Genomic DNA, 23,732 nt, shown 5'->3' on the forward strand with positions numbered 1-23,732 from the left:
ATTACAACAAACTCGCAACCACAAGCGTAACCAAGTCAGGGTAAGGTGAGCACGACACCAAGACTATGTAACCATCTGCAATAATTCAAACCAATTTATCGATCAATTTTAATTACTAATTATATATACTCCTCAGAATAAAATCTTGACAACGCAAATACAAAAACGATAGGGTTTTTGAAGAGATACTTTTAAAGCTAATAAACCCCCCACCCTACCCTCTAAAATAAGAAAAACTTAATAAGGTTTTAAGATTTTCCTACCACGCTTGTACAGCGAATTAGTCATCACTCGGACAGTGATGTCAGATACAGTCAAATAATAGACAGACATAGTATTTGATTTTTTTATGATATAGATGGCGGAAAAGCAAATCCGAGCAAAGCAGTAACCGTTTCTATACTAAAATTCCGCAGACATTTATAATTTTACCGTTTCATAAATTCAAAAAGAGTAACTACTGAGTTTCTTGCCGGTTTTTCTCGATATAATCTACATTCCGAACCGGTGGTAGCTACACTTAATATACAAAGTTTCGATTCAAAAATGCTTGTAACAGCTTATTTGTTGTTTATTTTGATTTTTAAGACCTTTAGACGCAATTTCGTGTATACTTTTTAGGTAATAATTAATATTGTTAACTCTTATTTGGGTTTTGAAAGTTTTAAGGGGCGTACATAACCCCATGCCTCCCGACGAGCTTTCAGTCTTATATTTGTTGTTATTGTTTTAATTCACACGGGATTATTATTAACATTCATTGACTTTTCATTAATCTCATACAATGTTAATTGTTTTTTCATAACGTCAGTTATTTAATAGTCATACGTTCCAACTTGGCGTCCCGCGACACGTCTCGTTTATTTTTCAATATATTTACTTAACACAAACAACAAAATATTCTCGCGAAGGGGCCTACGATTCTATTCTATCAACTATATAATTTCGATTCACTTAGATTCACTGTGTGCCTCATTGGTCTGAAACTAATGCAAAACCCAATGTCCTAGGTTTTCTGTCGAGGAGATCTGTCTACAAGTTGTCGGATGTGCCGTCCCATCGGATTATGGGAATACTTACGGGAAGAGGGGGTACATAAATAAAAGATAACATTGCTTTTCCACTTCATACTCACTGTATGTCTTTATTTATTTCATTTTTTTTGTATTTTTTTTTTCAAAAATTTCTTTTATTTTAAAACTTCTCTTTAAATCAAACTTTATATTAAATATATATCTCGTGTGTATTTACAAGCTATGTACAGACGTATGTACACTTAATTTACTGTATACAACTAACGATGTACTAAAGCTAGACAAATTATACAATCATATACAAAACGCTTACATCTGTTAACATTTAAATTGTTTTATGAGTTGCGATCGAGTAGAAACAGCGTGGAAGTAGAGACGTGGTCTTGTTTATTATGTTTGGAAACATCTCGTCACGTGACTCGAGCCGCATCGATCAGGACATTTTGAATCTATTTCGAAGTCTCAAATCACATATATTACAATGAAGGTTGAAGATGCTCAATTGCTTGATTGCTTGAGATATATACCCGAAAAAGAAATTATTTATCATTAAAATTTCAAGGACTAATTTGACTGCAACGTTACAGAATGATACGATACTGATACAGTTTATAGCGTAATAAGTTTTAAAGCATATTACTTCTGTGAGTTGAATAAAATTAAGAATGAATGTGCTAGAGTTACATTTTGGGCAAAGAAAACGCATCACGATCGCGTTTAAAGCTAAATTCTGATTGTTATTGTGTACGATACTTTATTTTAAAGTCAGCTATCGGCACTATTGTGATTTTAATATAAACACTTAATAATAAACAGATAATACTCTCCACTCGAACGATACAGATCGTCAACTCTTTCGAGTCGGTAGTAGTATCGGTAATCGAGTATTAGGGGTATGAAGGAAACTTTTCAAAATAGAGATTTCCAAACATTACAAACATTTTAAATCTGGTTTCAAACTTTGCTTGAAATTCATGAGAAAAATATCCAAATCTATATTAATAAAGAACAGATAAAAGAACATCGCGAGAGATCCTCAATCGAACTGATATTGAGAGCGAGGTTACAAAATTAGAGTATATTTGAGTCCATTCAAAGAGAAATTGTACAAAGTGTAAACAAAACTGAAGTTACGTCACTTAGAATGTCATTCGAATAAGAATAGGAACGTCTGCGACCTGTCTGACACTTAAAGAGTACGGTTTGCAAAAAAATATTATTTAACTTTTTTCCTTTCCTTGTCTGATTAGAGAATTGATTTTATTTATTTATTTTTAGTTGATAACTTAATCTTAGACTTTAACAATTAATTAACTCCTATTATCACAAAATATTTTCAAGTTTTATTTCATTTTAAAAATAATGAATAGCTGTTTTTTTCATTGTCATCGTGATAATATATACAATGGTGATAATATGAGGACGATGATGATTCTTACTAGAATGAAGCGTTTTTTATTTGAAGCTAGATGTAGATGAAAACTTTTTCATTCTTGTTTCTTTTGTAAAGATTTATTTTTTCAAAAACATTTATTTTGCACACCATACTTAACCGGTTTATATTTACAGCTACTAAAGGACGTCAAAATACGACAAGAGTCGCTTCTATTCTTACTTGAAATGCATTGTACTATTTTTAATAAACTTACATTATACTTTAGTAACGATTACAACACGCCTACGAATAATAGTCACGTTTTGTTTACATTCTGTACGACTTCGAACAAATCAGACTAAATCAAATCGAGTTTATTATGTTTACATAAATTAGTTCAACATTCAACTCGTCCTGTAGCATTCTGGCATCATACGCCACGAGGTGAACACTTAAACACTAAAATCGTACAGTACTTTTAGTTGCACTCGTTAATATAACATTTTTTATAATTTTTATGTTTTTGTTTAAAAAATATTAGCGTTAATCTATCACTCGTCAGTCGCAGAGGCCCGCGTACACATTCATCGAAGTAATTTTATCAGTAACTAATGTTTATATAATGAACGACCGCGACGAGACGTGCACGCCTCTATAGTTAGAAAAAATGTAAAAAAATTGATCATTCTCAGTAATGGCCTATTCTTTTTTCTACTTCATTTTACAAAGACTATATCTTCTAAGTTAATTTCGTCACCTTCACGTCAGCTACGGCAGTATAGCATCGTCAACTTAATATATGTATTACATGCGCGGCGACACGGAGGGGGGCTCGCCGACAGCGATGGCGGGCAGCGCCACTGCGAGCTAGACGTTTGTCTGTTTCATAAGCCCGAGTCTCCGCGACCGTTGTTATGTTAGAAATTGGAAAATGTGGGCGGGGCCTATTTTTGGACCTATTTCAGTATTATATCGTACGATTTCTTTAGAGTAAATTACTGACTTTATTTTTACAAATATTTTACTGCCCCGAACGTCACAGTATATATATTTTAATACCCTACATATATGTAACAGTAATGAACTATTATTAAAATATGTGACAGCAAAATTTATTACGATAACAATAAACTAATCCTTACATGTTTACAGAGTTATATATGTATGACATAATATTTAACTTTCATCGCAGGAGACCCGGTTTAACTGAGTCGATACAAAAACCGTGAGAACGCTCGCAAAACACAACCATGGAATTTCTTACGCGAACGCTCTCGACGAGCACCCGAATTTATGAGAGTATACGACATCCATCACGAGTGACACCTGGCGGACGTCCGACGAACGGAACTAGATCGAGCTACTGTTATCGCGTCGATTTATATAAAACTAGACTAGACAGTATGTCAACTCAATGGATACGAGAGTTGAAAGATCAGACCACAGTTCAAATAATCGCAGTGACGACTGCTCGCAGAATAAACCAAATTATATATACAGGGTGATTCATAAACCAACGAATACGAGTTGACGTTCGGCAGCAATATTAGACATTTGAAAATATGAGAATGTTTCAATATTAATTTTGTTTTTAGGGACACCCTGTACATAATTCGAACTGCGCAGTGTCTTAGTGAGTGGTCAGTTAATCACTCACACACACATACGATCATCACGGTCTATCAATGATCGGTAAAACTGAACGAAAACCGAGAAACGAATCTTCGTGTGAGTGCTGAGAGGTAAATTTTATGTGGTCTGAATATTTGAATCGGATCCGAGTGGAGTAACATGAGCCTATATAAAACAAAATAGATACCACATCCAGTGACACTAGTATTATCAGCTAACTTACAGTTTCACTTACATTATTTATCGAGTAACGTTCGACAAGTCGACGGGAGATATCTAGAGATCGTGATAATCAAATGAACACCACCGATTCATACAAATAAGATACGGGTATAACTAGATGTGGCCCCTTTTATTACACATCCAATACAATATTTATTAATGAATCGATTTACAAATAAATACGGATTATTTACATATAAATACAAGGTTTAAAGAGATCTATGAGTAAACGGAGTTTATAACGTACGTTTATAAGAGTACATCGGGAATAATTCCGTGTGGTGTAGTTCGTGTGCGACACCCGCGGTACAGAATTGTGTTCGTCCGTCCGTCTGGCTGTGTGGACCCTTTGAATGCTAAGCCGTCTGTTTATGTATTTTGTTCGCATATGTGTCGTGTTGATTAATTATTATATAATAGATTAAGAAAATATACTAACATATTATATCGATGGATTTGTTTCATTTATCTATCTTATCTATTTTAATGATAATAAAATTACAAAATGTACTACACCCGCCGGTATCGAGTACGAGTAACGACTCGCAGAGATAAATGCAATGAAAATCCTCGCTCATAATATGTTACTAAATGTTTAATTCGTTATATAATTATTAATCGACCAGATTCGAATGGTTTCATTTTAACGCGCCCTACAACAGACCCCAACATTAGCTTCCACAAAGGGTGAAAAAAAGCAGATTCTGTCCTTGGGTTTCCAGTTTGCTTCGTATCAAATTTCATCAGAATCTATTCACTGGTTTAGCCTTGAAAACGTAACGTACAGACGGACAGATAAAAGTTACTTTTTCACTTGTAATATTAGCACAGATATATATTTTTAAAATACATTCAATGCGGCGTAAGAAACAATTATTGTAGCTCGAGGGAAGTTTACTCGCACTCGATACCGGCGAGCGAGTAGAGACAGCGCTACTGTGCGAGCGAGAGATGAATAGAGGTGACGTCATTTTCAATTCCATTTTTTGTCCCTATCGAAGACTTTAGATCAAATATTTTCTCTATTGTATCGATACAACCGCGGAGCGTCGCTGTCGTCCCGTAACAACCGCCGGCAACAGAGCGGGCTTAGAGAGAACAGTACTTCTTGTTGTTGAACGAAGCAGTATTTGAGCACAGATATATTTATATAAACAAAAAATGTCTGGCCTTTTGTCTTAACAAATTTTGATGAATTACAATCTAAGTATTTCTTAAAGAGTAACTGATTTTAAGTTGAGTACATACATGAGCTTAAGGTCATTAGACTAACGATGAAATTGAATTAGAGTCACAATGAAAAATGGTTCACAAAGGGTTTTTAGGAACAGATAACTAAACACAAAAAACTGCTCCGTACGACAATTACAAATACATAACATTAAATCTAATATGATTTATAATTTTATACATTTCATAAGTTAATCGGAGTGTGATACAATCTTACACGTACTCAGACAAGTGACTCAACGGAATATCATCATTGAAGTTCGTAATGAGTAAATAGCAGTCGTTCTAAACTCATACAAAACAAGCACCACGGGGCAACAATCACACGTATAGAACTTTACTGCAAACATTATTCTCATATGTAAGGTAACTTCAGTTAAAAAAACATACAATTTTAGGATCTGCTATACCGTAGTCTTGGTTGCTCAACATATATATCATAACAAAAGCTGCAAGCTCATGGCAGTCAACGGCATCGTATCACAAACAAGACTGAATTCTTATAAATAATAATATGTGATCTCAAAAGTCTGTCTGTAACACCAAATATTACACTCATAATTTGTATCGCTACTATTTTTAGTTACTTTTATTTGTAAAAAAAAACTTGTGCACAACTCTGCTGTGTTATTGGTAAAATGTATTCCATGACACGTAGACACAGACACGTATACTTGTACTGTTTTTTAAGTTTACTCGAAATACAGTCACTGACCCCAAACCAAATCGTTACAATGACTTTCATATAAAAATAACAAAGTTCCGTTAAGAATTTTACAAAGGATACTAATCACTACTCCGTAGGTGTAAGATATCAAATCGCACAGCAATACATATAAACATACGGTCAGCTTCCCATCGCACATAACAATATAATACAGCTGCAATTGGTGTTATGACACAAACTCTCACTCCGGTACAAATCACTGATCACGCACGCAGATTTAACGGCTCACGTTACAGGGAACGACGCGGTACGTTACGTCGAGTACGAAAGACTTACTCATCAATTTTGAACTTCACAACAAACACTATAAGATGTGACGCACGTTCGATTCGAGTTCGCCCGGACACTGGCACTGGCACACCAGGCGGCTGCTTAAAACGAGCCAATACTTATAATAAAGGTAATTTTTTATATTTTTTTATTACTACTGTAGAACCACTTTACGACAAAATAGGCTAGCGTCGCGTCGCTAACGGAGTCGCGGCACGGCGGCGACCCCCCCCCCACCACCCGCCCCCCCGCTCGCATCGTGAGGCGCGCGGGCCCGCCACTCCCTGCAGTCTCCGAGTCATTTAAAATCTACGGCGCACTCCGTCGGCCGAGGACACACTCGACGGACTATAGTCTCGAACGTACGTCGCGGTTCACTCAGTCAGTCCCGTCGGCCGGCCCGGTCGCCGGCCGGCCCCGGCCCCGGCGCGGCCCGACGCGGTATCATCGCGGCTGCGCCACCTGGCGGCGCTTCTTGTGGCGGGCGTCGCCGCGGTAGCGCTGCGCGGGCGGGGAGCCGTTGTAGCGCTTCTGCTTGGCCGAGAACGAGCGCGAGCCGCGGCCCTTGGCGTCGGCGGGGGCCGCGGGGGGCCCGTAGCGCTGCTGCATCACACCTGCGGCGGAAACGGGGTCAGATCGGGCGGAGGGCGCGGGCCCGGGGCGCCCCCGGGGAGCGTCGGCCCGCCGCGCCGCGCACTCACCCGACGGGATGTTGTTGAAGTCCGAGTTGCTGGTGATGTGGTGGATGATGAGGTTCTGGTGCGCCGACACGCGGCGCGGCGTGGGCGACGAGCACTGCAGCGCCGACAGCGGCGGCGGCGACGTGCGCCCGCGCGGCGCGTCCGACCACTCGGCCGAGCTGTCGGACGCGGAGGGCGAGGGCGGCGAGGGCGGCGAGGGGGAGGGCGGCGAGGGCGGCGGCGGCGAGCGCGCGGGGGAGCGGCTGGGCGCGCGGCGCGGGCGCGGCCGGTGCGGGAAGAAGAAGGGCTCGAAGGTGCCGGCCACCCAGCGCCGGTACTGCAGCACGTGGTCCGTGACGCGCAGCACGCGGCCCAGCACGCTGTGGCGCGACAGCAGCGCGTTGTGCGGCGCCACGGCCTGCTGCAGGATGATGTACCCGTAGTCGAACGCCTGCGGACGCAATCGATTGTGCTGTACGAGGGCACGAAGAGTGAGCCGTCCGCCGAGAGACGCGAGGGCACGCGAGCCTCACCTGCTTGACTTGTATCGCGCCGTAGCTGGAGCGGCCGATGTCGTTGCCGGGCGTCAGGGGATCCTCTATGCAGAGCAGCGATGGACGATGTCCGTCGTTCATTTCCTACGAATTACGAAACCAGTTAGTATTATCGACATATTTATAGCTCCTGCATCAATAAAAATATATTAGAGAAGTTTTTGGCATTTAAGGCTGAAATAATTTTCAAACACCCGGTGTATGTAACTGCAACGCCATATATTCGACTTTGACTAACGAATCTGCGATCGCCGGACCGAATCAGTCTCAAAGCAATCATAGAAAAGGTCAAAATGTACGCGAATTACACATGTGAATAATTGACTCGAATTGAATTGAATAGTTTAGACGAAAACCGAGTTCGATTACTTTGACAATTACTGTGAGGAGTACTCGAGTCTCGCCTCCGGGGAAAAATTTCGCTAAATATTCAGTTCCCAATATGACGAACGATGTTCTACAACTTCGATTAACATTTGTCATATGATTGAATTAGCAAAACTTTGATCCAAAGCTGCCATGCAGATGCCCCAATAGTAATCAAGTGATGCAACTCGGGCGAGAAATAATGAGGTTTGGAAATTATTTCGCTTCACCGCAATACGTATAGATCACAATGTTTTCCTTAAACGAACACGAGATCAGATTTATAAACACAAATTAAGCCTCGAAATTCAGCAGCTCACCTATTTGGCTCTTTTAGTTCGGCTAAGAGTCTCGTGTTTAATATCAAGTCACAGGTAACGAAATGGTGACGCACAACTTACGTGGTTTACATAAAAACATATTCATACCTTCTGTATTTCATCCTTTGAAACATATGACCCGCCATTCTTAACTCTTATCGCCGTCTTAACGTAATTGAACTTCCTCCCATACAACTCGAAGAACTCGATGAGCAGCACTCCCAGGTTATGTGGCTGTCTCAGCCTGTCGGGTCTTGGATGTAGCTGGAGGAAGCTGATGCACATGAGGATCAGGGAGTAGGAGGAGATTCCGCCAGTGAAAACCTCGTTCAGGTCACGCTGCAGCAGGAACTGCTTCAAGACCATGACTAGTCGAGATAGAACTGGATACTTTTCCTGTAACATATTATTCAAATGGTGTAGCTTTACTTGCGATACACCAGTCTAGGTCACCACCGACTATTCACGAGATATCCTGCTCTGAGTGAGCCAGTGTAATTTAAACATAGTCAATATAAGAGTTTTGGTTAATGCCAATTTCAATGAACAGAATAGACCCGAAGACAAAGGGTTTATACGTCAACCCTACTGTTGTAAATAAAAAATAAAAAAACATTTCGAGTATCAATAGAAAACACAAAACAGTTCAGTACCTTTTTCACTTCTACATCTTAACCGATTTTATGTTTGTTTTGCAGCAATTGATTAGATTAGTCTTTAGTGTTATCAATAGGAAAAAATAAAATAAGAGCAATAAAATAGATCCTAAAATTTTCGATAACGATTATGGTCGAATTTAAACCACTTTACGAACTCGTTGGCGAAAATATTGATGATGGTCCAAAATGTTCGGAGCCTCTTATGCGGCAGAATAAATTTAGGCTCCCCACACATCGAATAAATCCATTAACTCTTCATACCAACGAGGAAACGAGATCAGACGCAGACCAATATCCGCATCCGTTTTATTTTAAACTTTTCACCGATTGTATTATTTAACACGAGTGATATAACACTCGAAAGTGTATTTGTTCAAGTGCAACCGGAATGCCAAGGTCGGGAAGATTATTTATGACGCAGATTATAAAACTACTATCACGAACAATTATTGATACAAAAAATTGTTTAGGAATATAAACTTTATCAGATAAAGCGTACGATTCGATGATTTGTAATTTAATGTTCTTAAATTTTAGTCTGAATCTCAATAAATCAAATCAAAAGGTATTTTTGAATCGTCATTTTACAAAATAAAACTAAATTTAAAACACCAAATGGTTCAAAACGTAATTGCTGATAAATGACTTATCAAAGACCCTTAGTCACATTTTTCCACCAAATTACTTGAGCGGATTAACGAGTCGTATGCCTTATTGATTGTAAGTATATAGTCAACATCGGCCGTATACATTGGAACTGTAAAGTGTATCGTTTTAGTGTCGATGCGTAAGTTTACTGCCTCACTTACGCTTTGACCCGAAACACAGCAATACACAGTATTGATCCTCGGCGCTACATTAACTGATAAATGGGCCTAACTAGGCGAACACGAAAATATCTTCATACATAATAGGAAAACTAGAAAACCGTTTTTTTTTTTATGATATCGGTAGACGGACGAGCAAATAGGCCACCTTATGGAAGGTGGTCACCACCGCCCATAGACAATGGCGTTGTAAGAAATGTTAACCATTCCTTACATCACCAATGCGCCACCAACCTTGGGAACTAAGATGTTACGTCCCTTGTGCCTGTAGTTACACTGGCTCACTCACTCTTCAAACAGGAACACAACAATAATGAGTACTGCTGTTTTGCGGCAGAATATTTGATGAGTGGGTGGTACCTCCCCAGACGGGCTTGCACAAAGCCCTACCCCCACGTAAGTAGTAAGTTTTGTTTCGAGATAAATAAGTTTTGCACCACAATATTTGTCGCAGTCAATCATCAAGACGTCATAATATAAATAATAATATCAACTATATACCGTGACATTTCGTCTATTACTATTAACAAGTCCCCCCCTCTGTTGACATTCAATAGACACTGACCTTAAACTGCTTGATGAGCTCTGCACTCTTGACCCCGTTGCTCATGTTGAACGAAATATCCACCTGATAAACATTGATACTATCATTAAACACATCGAGTTGAACATTGCGCTTATCGTCCGATGAAACCATATACTTGCATTTATTTATATACAGAGTGTTCTTTATTAATCAACACCAAAAAAAATATACAGATAATCTGACTCAAGAAATATTAAGCATGTTTTAATAAAACAATTGTTACCCATGAAAAAAAATATAATTGATTTTTTCCTTATTATTATTTCGAATATCATTGTAGACATAGGGAGGTAGATAGAGAGGTACATTGCATTGACCTATTATTACTAGACTACTACTATTTGATACTGGCAGAAACTGAGTCCATCAGCATTAAGAAAACAGCCTGTATAGCCAACGGATCAGAACAGTTCTCTTAATATATCCTAAGTACCTTTAATCAGATCATGTACAACTATGAATACCTTAACGTCGGAGTATTTGTCGGTCATCTTCACAATCGGGACCGTGGCCTTTTCTAAAACTTTGATGCTCTCCTTCTCCGCAATGTTCTGCCCGACCAATTCGCGTTCCAAAGTCCACAGGGGCAGCTTCTCCCACTGACCTGGTGAATTAAAGGCCAAAGTTCAAATCTGAAGGAAATACGTACGTGAGATAAATATTCACAATGCCAACGCGTTTCTTTTGATATTAAAAGGACTTAAGTTTTTTATTTAAAATTATATCAAAATCAAAGGATTCCTAGAGACTGGTTCTGGTATGCGTTTGTGAATCGTCATTTTAAAATATGTAAATACATTTAAAAATAACCACCGGTTCGGAATGCACTTTCCACCGAGAAACTTCTGAGTTCGGCAATAGTTATACTGGGTCTTTGCCCAAATTTCTCATGAATGGCGCACAAAAACGCAATTAGTTTAGAAATTTATATGGATCGTTCAATGAAAATATAGAAATCTATTTGATGCTAATATCATTTACAAACATTTAAAATTTCGAAATAAATTTTATTCAAATGTTCATAACAATAGGCTCTAAAAACTCCATCAACCTACAACTTCGTCAGGCGGCTCGACCACCGCGCTATTAACGCTTCAGACTTTTTCCCATTCAATCTGTTGGAATATACAAAAATTCAAGCCTCTATACATAATAGATTTCTCTTTCATTATATTATTCAATCTTTCACTCATTCACATTCGCTCACCACTCATTCAATCAACGAACAGCTTTACTTGATTATTTAATATTCATTATTAAAAACATTGTCAAACAGTGCAGACGTGTCTTATTATACCTACCCCATTTCCCTTCAGGTTATGGGCCCAGGTCATGTTTAAAGTTGTTTAAATAATTAAAATTAATAGTAAAAGTGTTACTCAAAATGGATTCGCGAAGTAAAAGAAATATACAACAATTTAACGGTGATCGCTATAGTACTTGGAAGTTTCGTATAAGGTCACTACTAGAAGAAATGCAGTTATTGCCTGTTATTGACGAAGAACCACCACCAATACCAGATAATGAGTGGATTAAGAAGAATATGCTAGCAAAAGATCACGAAGTCAAACTAAAGAATACCACGACGACAGAACTCAAAGTTTTACATACATCAACGAATAAATTCAAATCGCAGAACAAAATTGGATTCGATAAAAGGAAATCATATAATTATTATAAAAAGAAGTCATACACCGGAAATTCATCATATAAAATTTCAAAATTATATTGTGATTATTGTGGACGACGAAATCATATGAAGAAGGATTGTCGATTTTTTCAAAAAGTTACAACAAAATGGAGGTAGTAGCGGCAGTAAAACAGCAGCTGCGAGCGCTTTGCAAATCAGAAACGATAACGAGGACAGTTTCGCATTTATGTTTTCAACGTGTAAGTTGTCAAATTCTTATAAATATCATATTAATAATATTGTTTTCATTTTAGATTCGGGTGCAACTGACCACGTTGTAAATAGTAAGGAATTATTTTCTTCCTACTCAGACTTCACAATACCGATTAAAATTGGTATAGCTAAGAACAATGAAAGCATTCAAGCGTTTGGTAAAGGTACAATAAATGTCACTACTAATTTAGGTTTTCAAGGGGCGATTAATAATGTATTATATGCGCCGGACGTGCCATGTAATTTAATATCTGTATATCGTATTCAACAAGGAGGTATGGTTGTTATATTTAAAAATAACAGTGTTTATATTAACAATAGTATCAAGTGTTTAGTATCGAGTGTTATCAGTAATAATTTATTTAAATTAGTTTTTCAAGTGCATACGCGATCTCAACATAATTTAAATTTGTCTCAAACTTCTACATCTTACGAACTATGGCATAAGCGTCTAGGTCACTTAAACAAAAATAAATTTAACATTCTAAAAAACTTAATTGATGATAGTTACCTAATTAATGATATTATGCCTAATGATACATTATGTGAGTCTTGCATACTTGGTAAACAGTCGCGGTTGCCCTTTGCAAAATCAAAAGATAAATCAGTCAGAAATAGGCCACTTTTTATAGTTCATTCCGATATTTGTGGTCCTATTACACCACCTACATTTGATGATAAAAATTATTTTATTACTTTTATTGACGATTTTACTCATTATACAGTAACGTATTTGATGCATTCTAAATCTGAAGCATATAAATGTATGAAAGACTACGTAACAAAATGTGAAAATTTATTTAATTCTAAAGTTGTTAATTTATATTGCGATAATGGCCGAGAGTACCTTTCAAACGAATTCAAAGAATTTTGTGTTGACAAAGGGATAATGTATCATTTAACGGTTCCTTACACCCCACAACAAAATGGTGTATCAGAAAGAATGAATCGTACATTAACCGAAATGGCTCGAACATTGGTTACAAGTGCGAAATTAAATAAAATATTTTGGGGTGAAGCTGTTTTAACAGCTACTTATTTAATTAACATACTACCCACTAAAACTCTGATAAATAAAACACCATACGAAATGTGGCATGGTAAAAGGCCGAAAATAAATCATTTAAAAATGTTTGGATCTACTGCATACGTTCATAACAAAGCTAGAAAAACTAAATTTGATGAGAAATCTTTCAAGTCAATATTGATCGGTTACGATGCAAACGGTTATAGATTATTCAATATCGAAAATAATCAAGTTTTTATAGCTCGCGATGTTATTTTTGACGAGTTAAACTTTGAAAAATCACGCCCTACACGTAGCAGTAGTGACAACATTGAAACCCTTTCAAAATTTAGTAAGCCCGAAATTGATTCGGCAAAGCTAAAAATAGATCAACAACAAGATTCTTTTAATGACAATTCGTTGGACGGTTCATCGAATACCACTAATTTAAGACGTAGCGAAAGAATTCGAGAATTACCCCCAAAGAATTATAAGCAAATGCACGATCCTGATTTATTTTTATCTCTTTTTAATGATACGCAATCTTTACCTACATCATATACGAATATTTTCGATAGGCACGATTCTGATAAGTGGTTGAACGCTATACAGGATGAAATTGAGTCGCTTCGAAGCAACCAAACGTGGACATTAGTTATTAGACCGAAAAATGTTAATATTATAAGTTGCAAGTGGGTATTTACAATTAAAAATAATGAATTTGGTGAACCTACACGTTATAAAGCTCGGTTGGTTGCTCGAGGTTTCACTCAAGAGTATTTACAAGACTATCACGAAACGTTCGCACCAGTGGCTCGGATAACTACTTTTAGATTTATATTAGCACTGGCAAATCAGTTTGATTTACATTTACACCACATGGACGTTAAAACCGCGTTTCTAAATGGTATATTGAAAGAAAATATTTATATGGAAGTACCGGAAGGTATTTTAGCAAGTAATAACCAGGTTTGTAAATTGAATAAAACATTATATGGCCTAAAGCAGTCGTCCAGGTGTTGGTATGCACGGTTCGATATCATTCTCAAGGAAATGGGTTTTAAGAACTCTGAATTAGATCCTTGTCTGTACATATTAGATAAAAATTGTATAGATAAAAACGTGTATATAGTTCTGTACGTTGATGATTTAATTATTACTACTAAAAATAGTAATTTATTACAAGCGTTTAAAAACAGTTTAATGCAAAAATTTCAAATGACTGATTTGAAGGACTTAAAACTATTTCTTGGTATTAGAATTCAAAGAACAACTAATACAATTTCTTTAGATCAAACAACATATTTGCAAAATGTTCTAAATAAATTTTCTATGAAAGATTGTAATCCATCGAATTCACCTTTTCCTTCTAAAATCAATTTTGTAGCTTTAAATTCAGACACTCACTATGATGCACCTTGTAAAAATGTTATAGGATGCCTTATGTATTCAATGCTTTGCACAAGGCCAGATATTTGTGCTTGTATTAATATATTAAGTAGATATCAATCTAAAAATAACGAAGAGTTGTGGAAATATTTAAAACATCTCTTACGATACATTAAAGGTACAATTAATTTAAAATTGGTTTATAAAAAATCTGAATATAAAGAGATAATAAGTGGGTATGCAGATTCCGACTGGGGAGGTGACGAGAACGACAGAAAAAGTACAACTGGCTATTTGTTTAAGGCCTTTAATAATTGTACAATTTCGTGGACCACACGAAAACAAAATACTGTCGCCGTCTCTTCAACGGAAGCTGAATACATGGCTCTCTTTGAGGCTGTGAGAGAAGCAGTCTGGATAAGGTCATTGTTAAATAGTATTTCTATACAAATAACAGAGCCTATTGTAATATTTGAAGACAATAATAGTTGTATATGTATTGCCAATAACCCCACAAATCACAAAAAAATCTAAGCACATAGATATAAAATATCATTTTATTAGGGAACAAATCGCTAATCAAATAATAAAGCTAGAACCTATTTCCACAGGAAATCAACTAGCTGACATGTTCACAAAAGCGATACCTTCCAAGAGATTTATAGAATTAAGAAAGAATTTAAATTTGTTTTGAAAAATAATTCATGTTTTGTGTTAATCAAGTAAATGAAGGAATGAGTTTATTTAATAAATAAAACTATGGTTTATGTAACTAAATAGTTAGTATTTTATTTGTAAAAATGAGTAATGAAAGAAATTATGTTATGGTATTGTTATATTATATTAACTTGTATTTTTGAGGGGGACTGTTGGAATATACAAAAATTCAAGCCTCTATACATAATAGATTTCTCTTTCATTATATTATTCAATCTTTCACTCATTCACATTCGCTCACCACTCATTCAATCAACGAACAGCTTTACTTGATTATTTAATATTCATTATTAAAAACATTGTCAAACAGTGCAGACGTGTCTTATTATACCTACCCCATTTCCCTTCACAATCTATTACTATTACGGTATACACGGATATCCGGAGACAAATTTGTAAATAAGTTAGACCTCGAATCAGGGAAAATGCTACAGACGCAGTTTATATGATTCATACCATTTCCTCATTCAATAGTCGCGACTTCCGCGCGCCTTTATGTCTGGCAACGACGTTAAATTGATATCAATCTCATTGATTCGCAAAGGTTGCAGCCCCACTGATTCAATCCATAAGTTCAATAGATCTCGACACATTTTTCTTCCAAAAGTTGATCCATTCTTGTTTTATAACGACGATTTTTATTTTTTAAATTTCTTTTTCAAATATCTACGATATATTAGCAAGGAACCTTTGCCAAGAGTTGTAGATAAACGGATTATGACCACGAGACTTGGTGCGTAAGTTATTTTTTTCCATAATAATCAGTCTGTATGCATCCCAGTTCAGGACGAAGTTACTTTATAATAATCTTGTGGTAGGGATCCCCATCGCATCGCTTAGTCACATCTAATAGCCGAAGTGACGCGATCCCCACGTTAAACAATTACGGCGCGAAGGCCGCCGGTCATCTGTCGTGTATTAATAGATCTCAACTACTGACACATAAACAACATTCCGAAATCGTTTGCCTTCACTTCGATCATATTACGAATTCATTAAATTTTCTTGTTCTTTTCATTTTTTATTTTCGCTTGATGTCTCCGTCGACTTGTTCGCGGTTCGTTTCGTTCGTTTACAGTTTAAATTGCGCAACATTTTAACTTATGCTTTCAAGAATAAACTCGTTTAGTTTTTTATTCAATTGCTCTTTAAATTATTGCTTAAGTGGTAATTATATGTGACCTTAAGCTTAACAGAATCAGGTAAGAAATCAAAGTTTAATTTATAATCGTATTTAGGTTGCCTGATTTGATTTGAATTGGTTTTACCTATTTTGCAACGTCTAGACAAACGGAATAAACAACAAACGTAATGGAATTATGTTGGCTGCGGGCACGGCTTCCAACTGCCCGTAGTAAACAGAATATTCGTAAACACACCTTGTAACTGACCTATATACCTGTGTCGTATTACATTAGCAGGCAATGTGATTTATTATAACATTGTTTTAACAATTTGATGTGACGTATTTAATCAATGCTACTGTTATTGTTTGCAAGTCCTTCTAAATAGTTTAAAACATTTTCTAGGCAATGTTAAACAAACACTATTTTAACTTTTTTAATTCATATTACAGTAGTCGTCATTTTGGTATTATTTACTTTAATTAAAAAAAAAAATATCTAGGTCTTTATTTGCACTATTATGTGTGACATATCAATAGTACTGGCCCTAGAAAATCACCTTGTGGCACACCACACACAATGCAGTTTTTTTTATATGATTTATATATATATATATATATTGATTATTCAAGAACCAAAACCAAAGAAAGAGTATCATATACGGTTATACGGTTAAATGATATTTATCAAAAGTGAGTAAGTAAGTTAATCCCCGTTAATAGTCTTTGTTTCTAGAAATGTTTCAGCCAACTGACTAATTAATTATTATTATTGATGCTGCAACATGCTTGAGAGATCGATTCGACCCGAATCAAATTTGATGTAAAATGTCTGATTGATAAACTTTTATGATTCTATATTTTAATTTTTACATTTTCATTGTAAATACGTCTCTATTACTAATAAAATAAACTATTCGATTTGCTTATGTGCCTTGATGACTACAGCCTACAGCCTATTTTAATCACAGGACTAGAGTTAAAGAAACCTTAGATCAACACATGCCGTACGGTTTGCTAATAGCTCGGCTATAATACACCACTATTCGAGTTAACTACTTATAATTTTACGTCCAAAGTTTCGATATCAAGTTCACCGACATTCAAAACGTCATATTCATAATGGCTAACATAGATCATTCAAGATCTCGACCAATTACATCATGTAAATTCAACGTTAGGTTCCTTATTCGTCATGACTTCTCCTGTGATTGAAATTGTCGGTACATCTATTAGTATGTAATTGCTAATAATGTTTCATTATCACTAATACTTGCTTGATCAAATCATCTTTAATTTAGGACGACGTAATACGACGTTTTAAACGATTATATTTTAGTCAGCTTTTGTGAGAACCTTCAGTTTTCAATCTATGAAGAACTTAACGCTAATAAGCTTATTATTATTTTTTCAATACTTAACTTAACCTCACCACCAAAGACAGTTTGCTTAGTTTATCCATTCAGTAATTTGTACATTTATAAAAATCTTAACATCACATCAGCGGAACGTTCGTGTCGCGCAAACATCTAAAAACCCATTCGTGTAAAATAAACGACCTACTGAACAAGTTTGCGCCTTCGATCACTAAAATAGACCAGATAAGAGTCGGCAGTGTCACGATAGCAACACGCGCGCCGACGATCCGAAACAAAAACAAGAGGCGGCCGATAAAGTTAATAGTTCATTATTGTATATGCAATCACTTGTAGTCCAATAGAGCACAACCGGGGAATTAAAAAGGAGTTCTATTACATTGCGTGTTTATTTGGAGCCGAGATGATCGAGTGGTTAGATAACCTTTTTTATATAACATCGCTAAGCGGACGGACAAATGGTGGCAAGTGGTCATCCCCACACAGATATTGGCTCCGTAAGAAAAAAGATGATATGTTCCTCGTGACTGTAGTTACACTGGCTCACCCCTCAAACCGAAATAAGTATTGCTGCGAGCAACACTACAGATTTTTCTTAAGATTGTCTTTTTTTAACTATGTATGTTCGTATGTTTGTCCGCACTGAAGCGGCGCGGTCGTATCATCTCCAAACCTGAGAGAAGAGGATTTAATCCACGTGAAACGTTGAGACGCTTGTTACATTTTTACTATGCGTACCTAATGCACGTGACCTTCACATCTTACACCTTTCCTAGTAAACAGGTTATGAGTCTCGGACTCGGGACGAACTCATGACGCTGGTTTTGTGGCTGATATGAAATTTGTATTAATTTAACACTATATATATATGGATTGATATAAACATCAACATTTATTTTTATCTTTATATGACACAGAAAACAGATCACGATATAGAATACAAATAAGTATATTATGTACAACAATATATAATTCGTCGCTCAAGCCATTCGTTCAGCGTTCACAAATAACTATGTGCTATCCACAAATTGAGATCTATGAATACTAAAAAAAATTACATCTCGAGCTTATCAATATTATTCATATCACGATACGCCCATGTTAAGTCTTATTTAATATTTTTCTCGTCGTATATCACTCCACGCATAAATTGCCGACATTTTACTATTGATTTCTGTGCTGAGTGTCGACTTCGTTCTTGTAGAATAACTCTAATGATTACAATAAAACGCCAAAGTATTACAACATATATGGAATAAAATTGATAAAATTCAGTTCATAGATTACAATTCACATATTAAATGTGGTAGTCGAGTGTGACGTCTGCTTGATAAAATACGATAACATTCGGTGGCTGTGATGTCATATTCACAATCTAAAATATAATTTATGAGATTTATTAATTTAAAAAATAGTTAAGACGATTTTTCTCTTCAAGTATGTGTGTATATAATAAGCGAAGTTTACAGGATAAACAAGAACTAGTACATATTTGTTGTTACGTTTAATTCCACGTCTACATCCATCAACTATCAGTGAAACATTCACCAGAAAGGTGAGATAAGCACCAAGCCAGAGACACGCTTCTACAGAAGAGGACTGATTTGCTGTGGGGGATTTAAGATAAAATCAAATCAAATTATACTTTATTCGAGTAGGCTTTTACAAGCACTTATGAATCGTCATTTTACAAACTATATTAAGTGAAGCTACCACCGGTTCGGAACGAAGAATCTACCGAGAAGAACTAAAGAAACGCAGTAGTTACTCTAGACGTTAAAATGGTCGTACCAATTAGATACAAATTATTGCCTAATATATAAAACTCTTCAATTAAATTTAAATAAGACGTAATTCTTTACATATTTCAGGATTAATTGATTAAATTCTCGAGAGAAACTTCAGTCCCCACACTCCAACTTTTCTAGACCTAATCCTCAACTCAGCTCGGCTTAGAGACTGCGGTCGATCAAACGTTATTTGTACTAATACAGAAACTGATCGATTGCTTATTAAAACTTTCAGTACTTCAATGCTGAAGCACTGAAACTTTACTCGAATTATAATACGTTTCGCTTCTTCGACGTTTAAATTGAACTTCATATTTTAGTTGAATATAATTCCAATGGATTTTTTTTTAAACTTGTAAGTAGGAATTCGTAGTTAAAAGCAATTCGTGCAGAATGATATTGGCTATTCAGCAGGAAACGTGTATTCAGCCAAACTAGCGCGCACAATTCTACGATATCGTCTTAATCATTACGTAAATATTCATAATAATTGATCCCTATATTTCAGAAATATAAATTGCATCAAAACCCTTCTAGTGACTACTCCGTTTAGATCTTCGATTTCTTATAATTTCTATATCTGAATAAATTATTGTTCTAATCTCAAATATGATTTAATGTTTTGCTTGCTCTCATAATAAAGTTTTAAATGTTTATTATTTCATTATAGAACATTGAATACGCGTTTAAGAGTGTATTTGTATATTTTCACTTACCAATGACTACGAGGTCGATGTCACTCGTCGGCAAGTAGAGGCCGGTCCGGAAAGAGCCGAACACCTCGACGCGGGCCTGAGGCCACAGGGACAGGATTGTGCTGCGGATGCGGCTGACGACTGTGGAGCGGACCAGGTGTTCAGTCTCCGTGGGAGACATGTACATGTAGAAGTGCTCGATTTCCTCGTGGAGCCTGAGGAGACAAACATTGCAATCATTATAAAATTCGTCTTAAAAACATTTTGAATTGAAATGAATCTTATTCATTGTTGTGTCAACCCTTGTTGAGTTTATGAAATAAAATACTATTAATTCTCATGGTTAACTCCGTATTGTAAAAAGTTTGTAGCTTCAAGCGAACGGTAAAAGGTACGAAACATTTTTTTCATTATGAAGTTCTAAATCAAAAGATCAAAGTTAACGCAACATCTTTGTTAAACGATGACGCTTCCGAGTTTAATCTCTGACCTAAAAATTACTACAGGAAAAGAAAAAAAAGAAATCAAGTATTAATTTAAGCGACGTAACTTCGCCGATGCTGCTGTGAAAAGTAGCCATTAACCGCGGGAAATAATAAAGTATCCAATGAAACTGGAGATAGCCCTCATTACCAGAACCGTTCTACGAATCTCTACAAAGTCGTTTTTATCCTCCAATAATCATATTTTCGCAGGCGCGTTGACCATATTTGGTGTATCATTTCTATTATATCGATATACGTTATCTTTGATGTGCGCACATGTTTTTATTTCACTATCAAAACTTTAGGATTATTGATGGTTACCCATATTGTAGTATCGTGCGAGTTGATGTCCTTTATTGGTAACAAAGAAATATGTTATAATCGCTAAGTCATATTACGACACAAAATTCCATGTTGAATTTCACGCAGCAGAACTAAATCAATACCAGAAAACAATGGTTTTGAATAATGTGACGTACAGCATAAAGACTTAGTCTAGAATAGACAGTCTAGTCTCGCAGGTCGTCGACCCAGCTTAGCCATTGCTCCAGTTTATTGCCAGGCTAGTCGAGTTTTACGATATTCAATACCCGCCTCGCGGAGGCCGGAATAAACTGTTGTCACGCCGTACTAGAAGTCTTTATGAAACTTTTTTTAATCAAATTAGACGACGAATTACCTTTAGGTAACGAAAAAGCGTAGCCACGATTTCATTCGCGATATTTTATGATTGACGGCGTGACGTTTTCGATTTTGCGAGCAAGCGAGCTAAGGTCTTAAGGTCAAACTCTTCGCTTGAGGAGATGGAATGAATTATGAATAAAAATTGAGATCATGAAATTATAATATTAGAGAAACAATAAAGAATTTAAATATCAAATCAGACTGATTCCCGCAATCATGGATTAGGATACACGTGTCGCAACGACTGGCCCATCGGCTGAATTTAAATTGCTCAAAGCAATTAAAAAACAAAATAACTTTAATTAATTTATTTTTTTGAGTTAAAGAGCACACCAATTTGACAAACATCCCAAAAACAATAAATTTGAAAAACTTGCAGGTTTGCTGAGCTAATGACGAAGTGTTGTTAACATTCCTAAACTCTAAGAGAGAATTTACAGTTAGGGTGCTTAAAGAAATTTTATTCTTTGTCTATTAACTTTGGTTTTATTTAAGAAACGTTTGCCCAGTGTAATAGTTACTACGTCACTTCCGTATCGAAAATAACGCGTATCAATCAAACCGTGACAGCGATAGATATTTAATCTCAGATAATATTCGCTTAAGTTTGTTTACAGCTGTCGGATGAGACGTGCCGCGCACTCCGCGACCTGTGATTATTAATTATGTCAGAACTCACACGTGCGTTATTTGGTCATGAACAAAACGAAATTCAAATATTACTATTTTATTAATCATTTTTGCAAACTATGAGAATGGTAAAACGAAGCATATTACGTCTATACAAGTTAAATATTTAGCCGAATTGACTTGAACACGTGATTCTAAACCAAAGATCGAGGATATAAATCAAGATAAATACCACTGAGTTGTCATGTGCTTTGTTTTAACATTTCGTGCATGAGCACATATATGAGCATGAGCTCATCCTGATAAAATTCAGCTTAAGTGTATCCTCCTCATTGGAGTAGAGTAATGGAACACACGCCTAGTTATCCTCGAGAGAAGCTCATTTTACTTGGTGGTGTGGTTGGGTTAAAATGACCAACGCAATGGCTTGATATTTACATATATCGGTCTCCAACCATATAATTTATATTTATAAAGCTAATATGTAAAAGATACAGATGAACAAACAGGCAAGGCAAAGGGATCACTAGTCGTAAAAGCTGCGTATTAGGTTAGTCTCGTAGTAGTGTTACTCTACACTGAAGAGTATTACCACTGTATAGTATTGTTGCGTTCCAGTTCAAACGGCGAGTCAGTCAGTGTCATTAGACACATGGAACAGGGCTTCGTAGTTCCCCCCGGTCGGTGACGCAATTACGATGTAAGGAATGGAATATTTCTTACAGCGCCAATGTCTACGGGCGGTGTCGAAATCTTACCATGAGTTGGTCCAATATAAATTTAAATAAATCTGCGTATCATATATGAATTAAAAAAAAAAAAACTTAAGTAAATGCCGTATTCGGAGATATAAAGTAAATAATCTTTTTTGGGTCTCATCAATTTGCTACTTCCCATTATCACAGACTATAAAAATATTAGTTAACATATATCTTCCGCCAATATTAATAAGATGTCTCATTCAGACTTCCTGTACAGAATCCAGAGATTTAAACGAGATAACGTGACGGCTCACGGAGTGACGACATAAGCAGCCAGCCTTGGCCCAGATCTAGTTGTACTTTAAATGTTGAATGCAAAATTACTTATAGTTTCCAAATTTAAATAATATTATAATTATAACATGACTTGTGATGACTACGTTATTACGCCAAAACATGAGTATTCATTTTAATTTCAGAATAAATATACACCAAAATAGATATTATGTAGCTCATTTATTGGCTATATGTTCTTATGAAGTGCGTTATTATTTTCATCAGAAATCAGCTTTTAATGAATCAATTTTCATCAATTTATAGGTACGTCAATTTTCACCGTCAAAGGATTATTGTCAATGAATTAATCTTCACGGACAAACGTAGACGACTTTCAAAATAATCTTAGACTTTTAAAATTTTGTTCAAAACTTTTCTCTCTGTGGAATGCGTGTAGTTCCGTGGCAAGTGGGCG

The 23,732-nt window shown here is 36.2% G+C and overlaps 1 protein-coding gene across 2 annotated transcripts in view; it reads right to left on the reverse strand.

Annotated features, from left to right (window-relative positions):
- Window positions 1–1,137: 1,137 nt before the first annotated feature.
- The window catches only part of LOC125073294 (non-canonical poly(A) RNA polymerase protein Trf4-1-like), a 28,361-nt gene continuing 5,766 nt past the window's right edge, over window positions 1,138–23,732 (reverse strand). The window contains exons 2-8 of one of the 2 annotated variants that reach the window (XM_047684065.1): window positions 20,503–20,696; window positions 10,947–11,086; window positions 10,462–10,524; window positions 8,519–8,806; window positions 7,704–7,808; window positions 7,192–7,621; window positions 1,138–7,104 (exon numbers count right to left, since the gene is read on the reverse strand). In XM_047684065.1, the coding sequence (XP_047540021.1) occupies window positions 6,935–7,104; window positions 7,192–7,621; window positions 7,704–7,808; window positions 8,519–8,806; window positions 10,462–10,524; window positions 10,947–11,086; window positions 20,503–20,696 (1,390 nt within the window). In that variant the 3' untranslated portion in view covers window positions 1,138–6,934. Of the gene's footprint in view, window positions 7,622–7,703; window positions 7,809–8,518; window positions 8,807–10,461; window positions 10,525–10,946; window positions 11,087–20,502; window positions 20,697–23,732 lie in introns of both variants that reach the window. The other variant, XM_047684064.1, reaches the window with a different exon arrangement.

Source organism: Vanessa atalanta, chromosome 24 (assembly GCF_905147765.1).
Source record: "Vanessa atalanta chromosome 24, ilVanAtal1.2, whole genome shotgun sequence".
NCBI lineage: Eukaryota > Metazoa > Arthropoda > Insecta > Lepidoptera > Nymphalidae > Vanessa > Vanessa atalanta.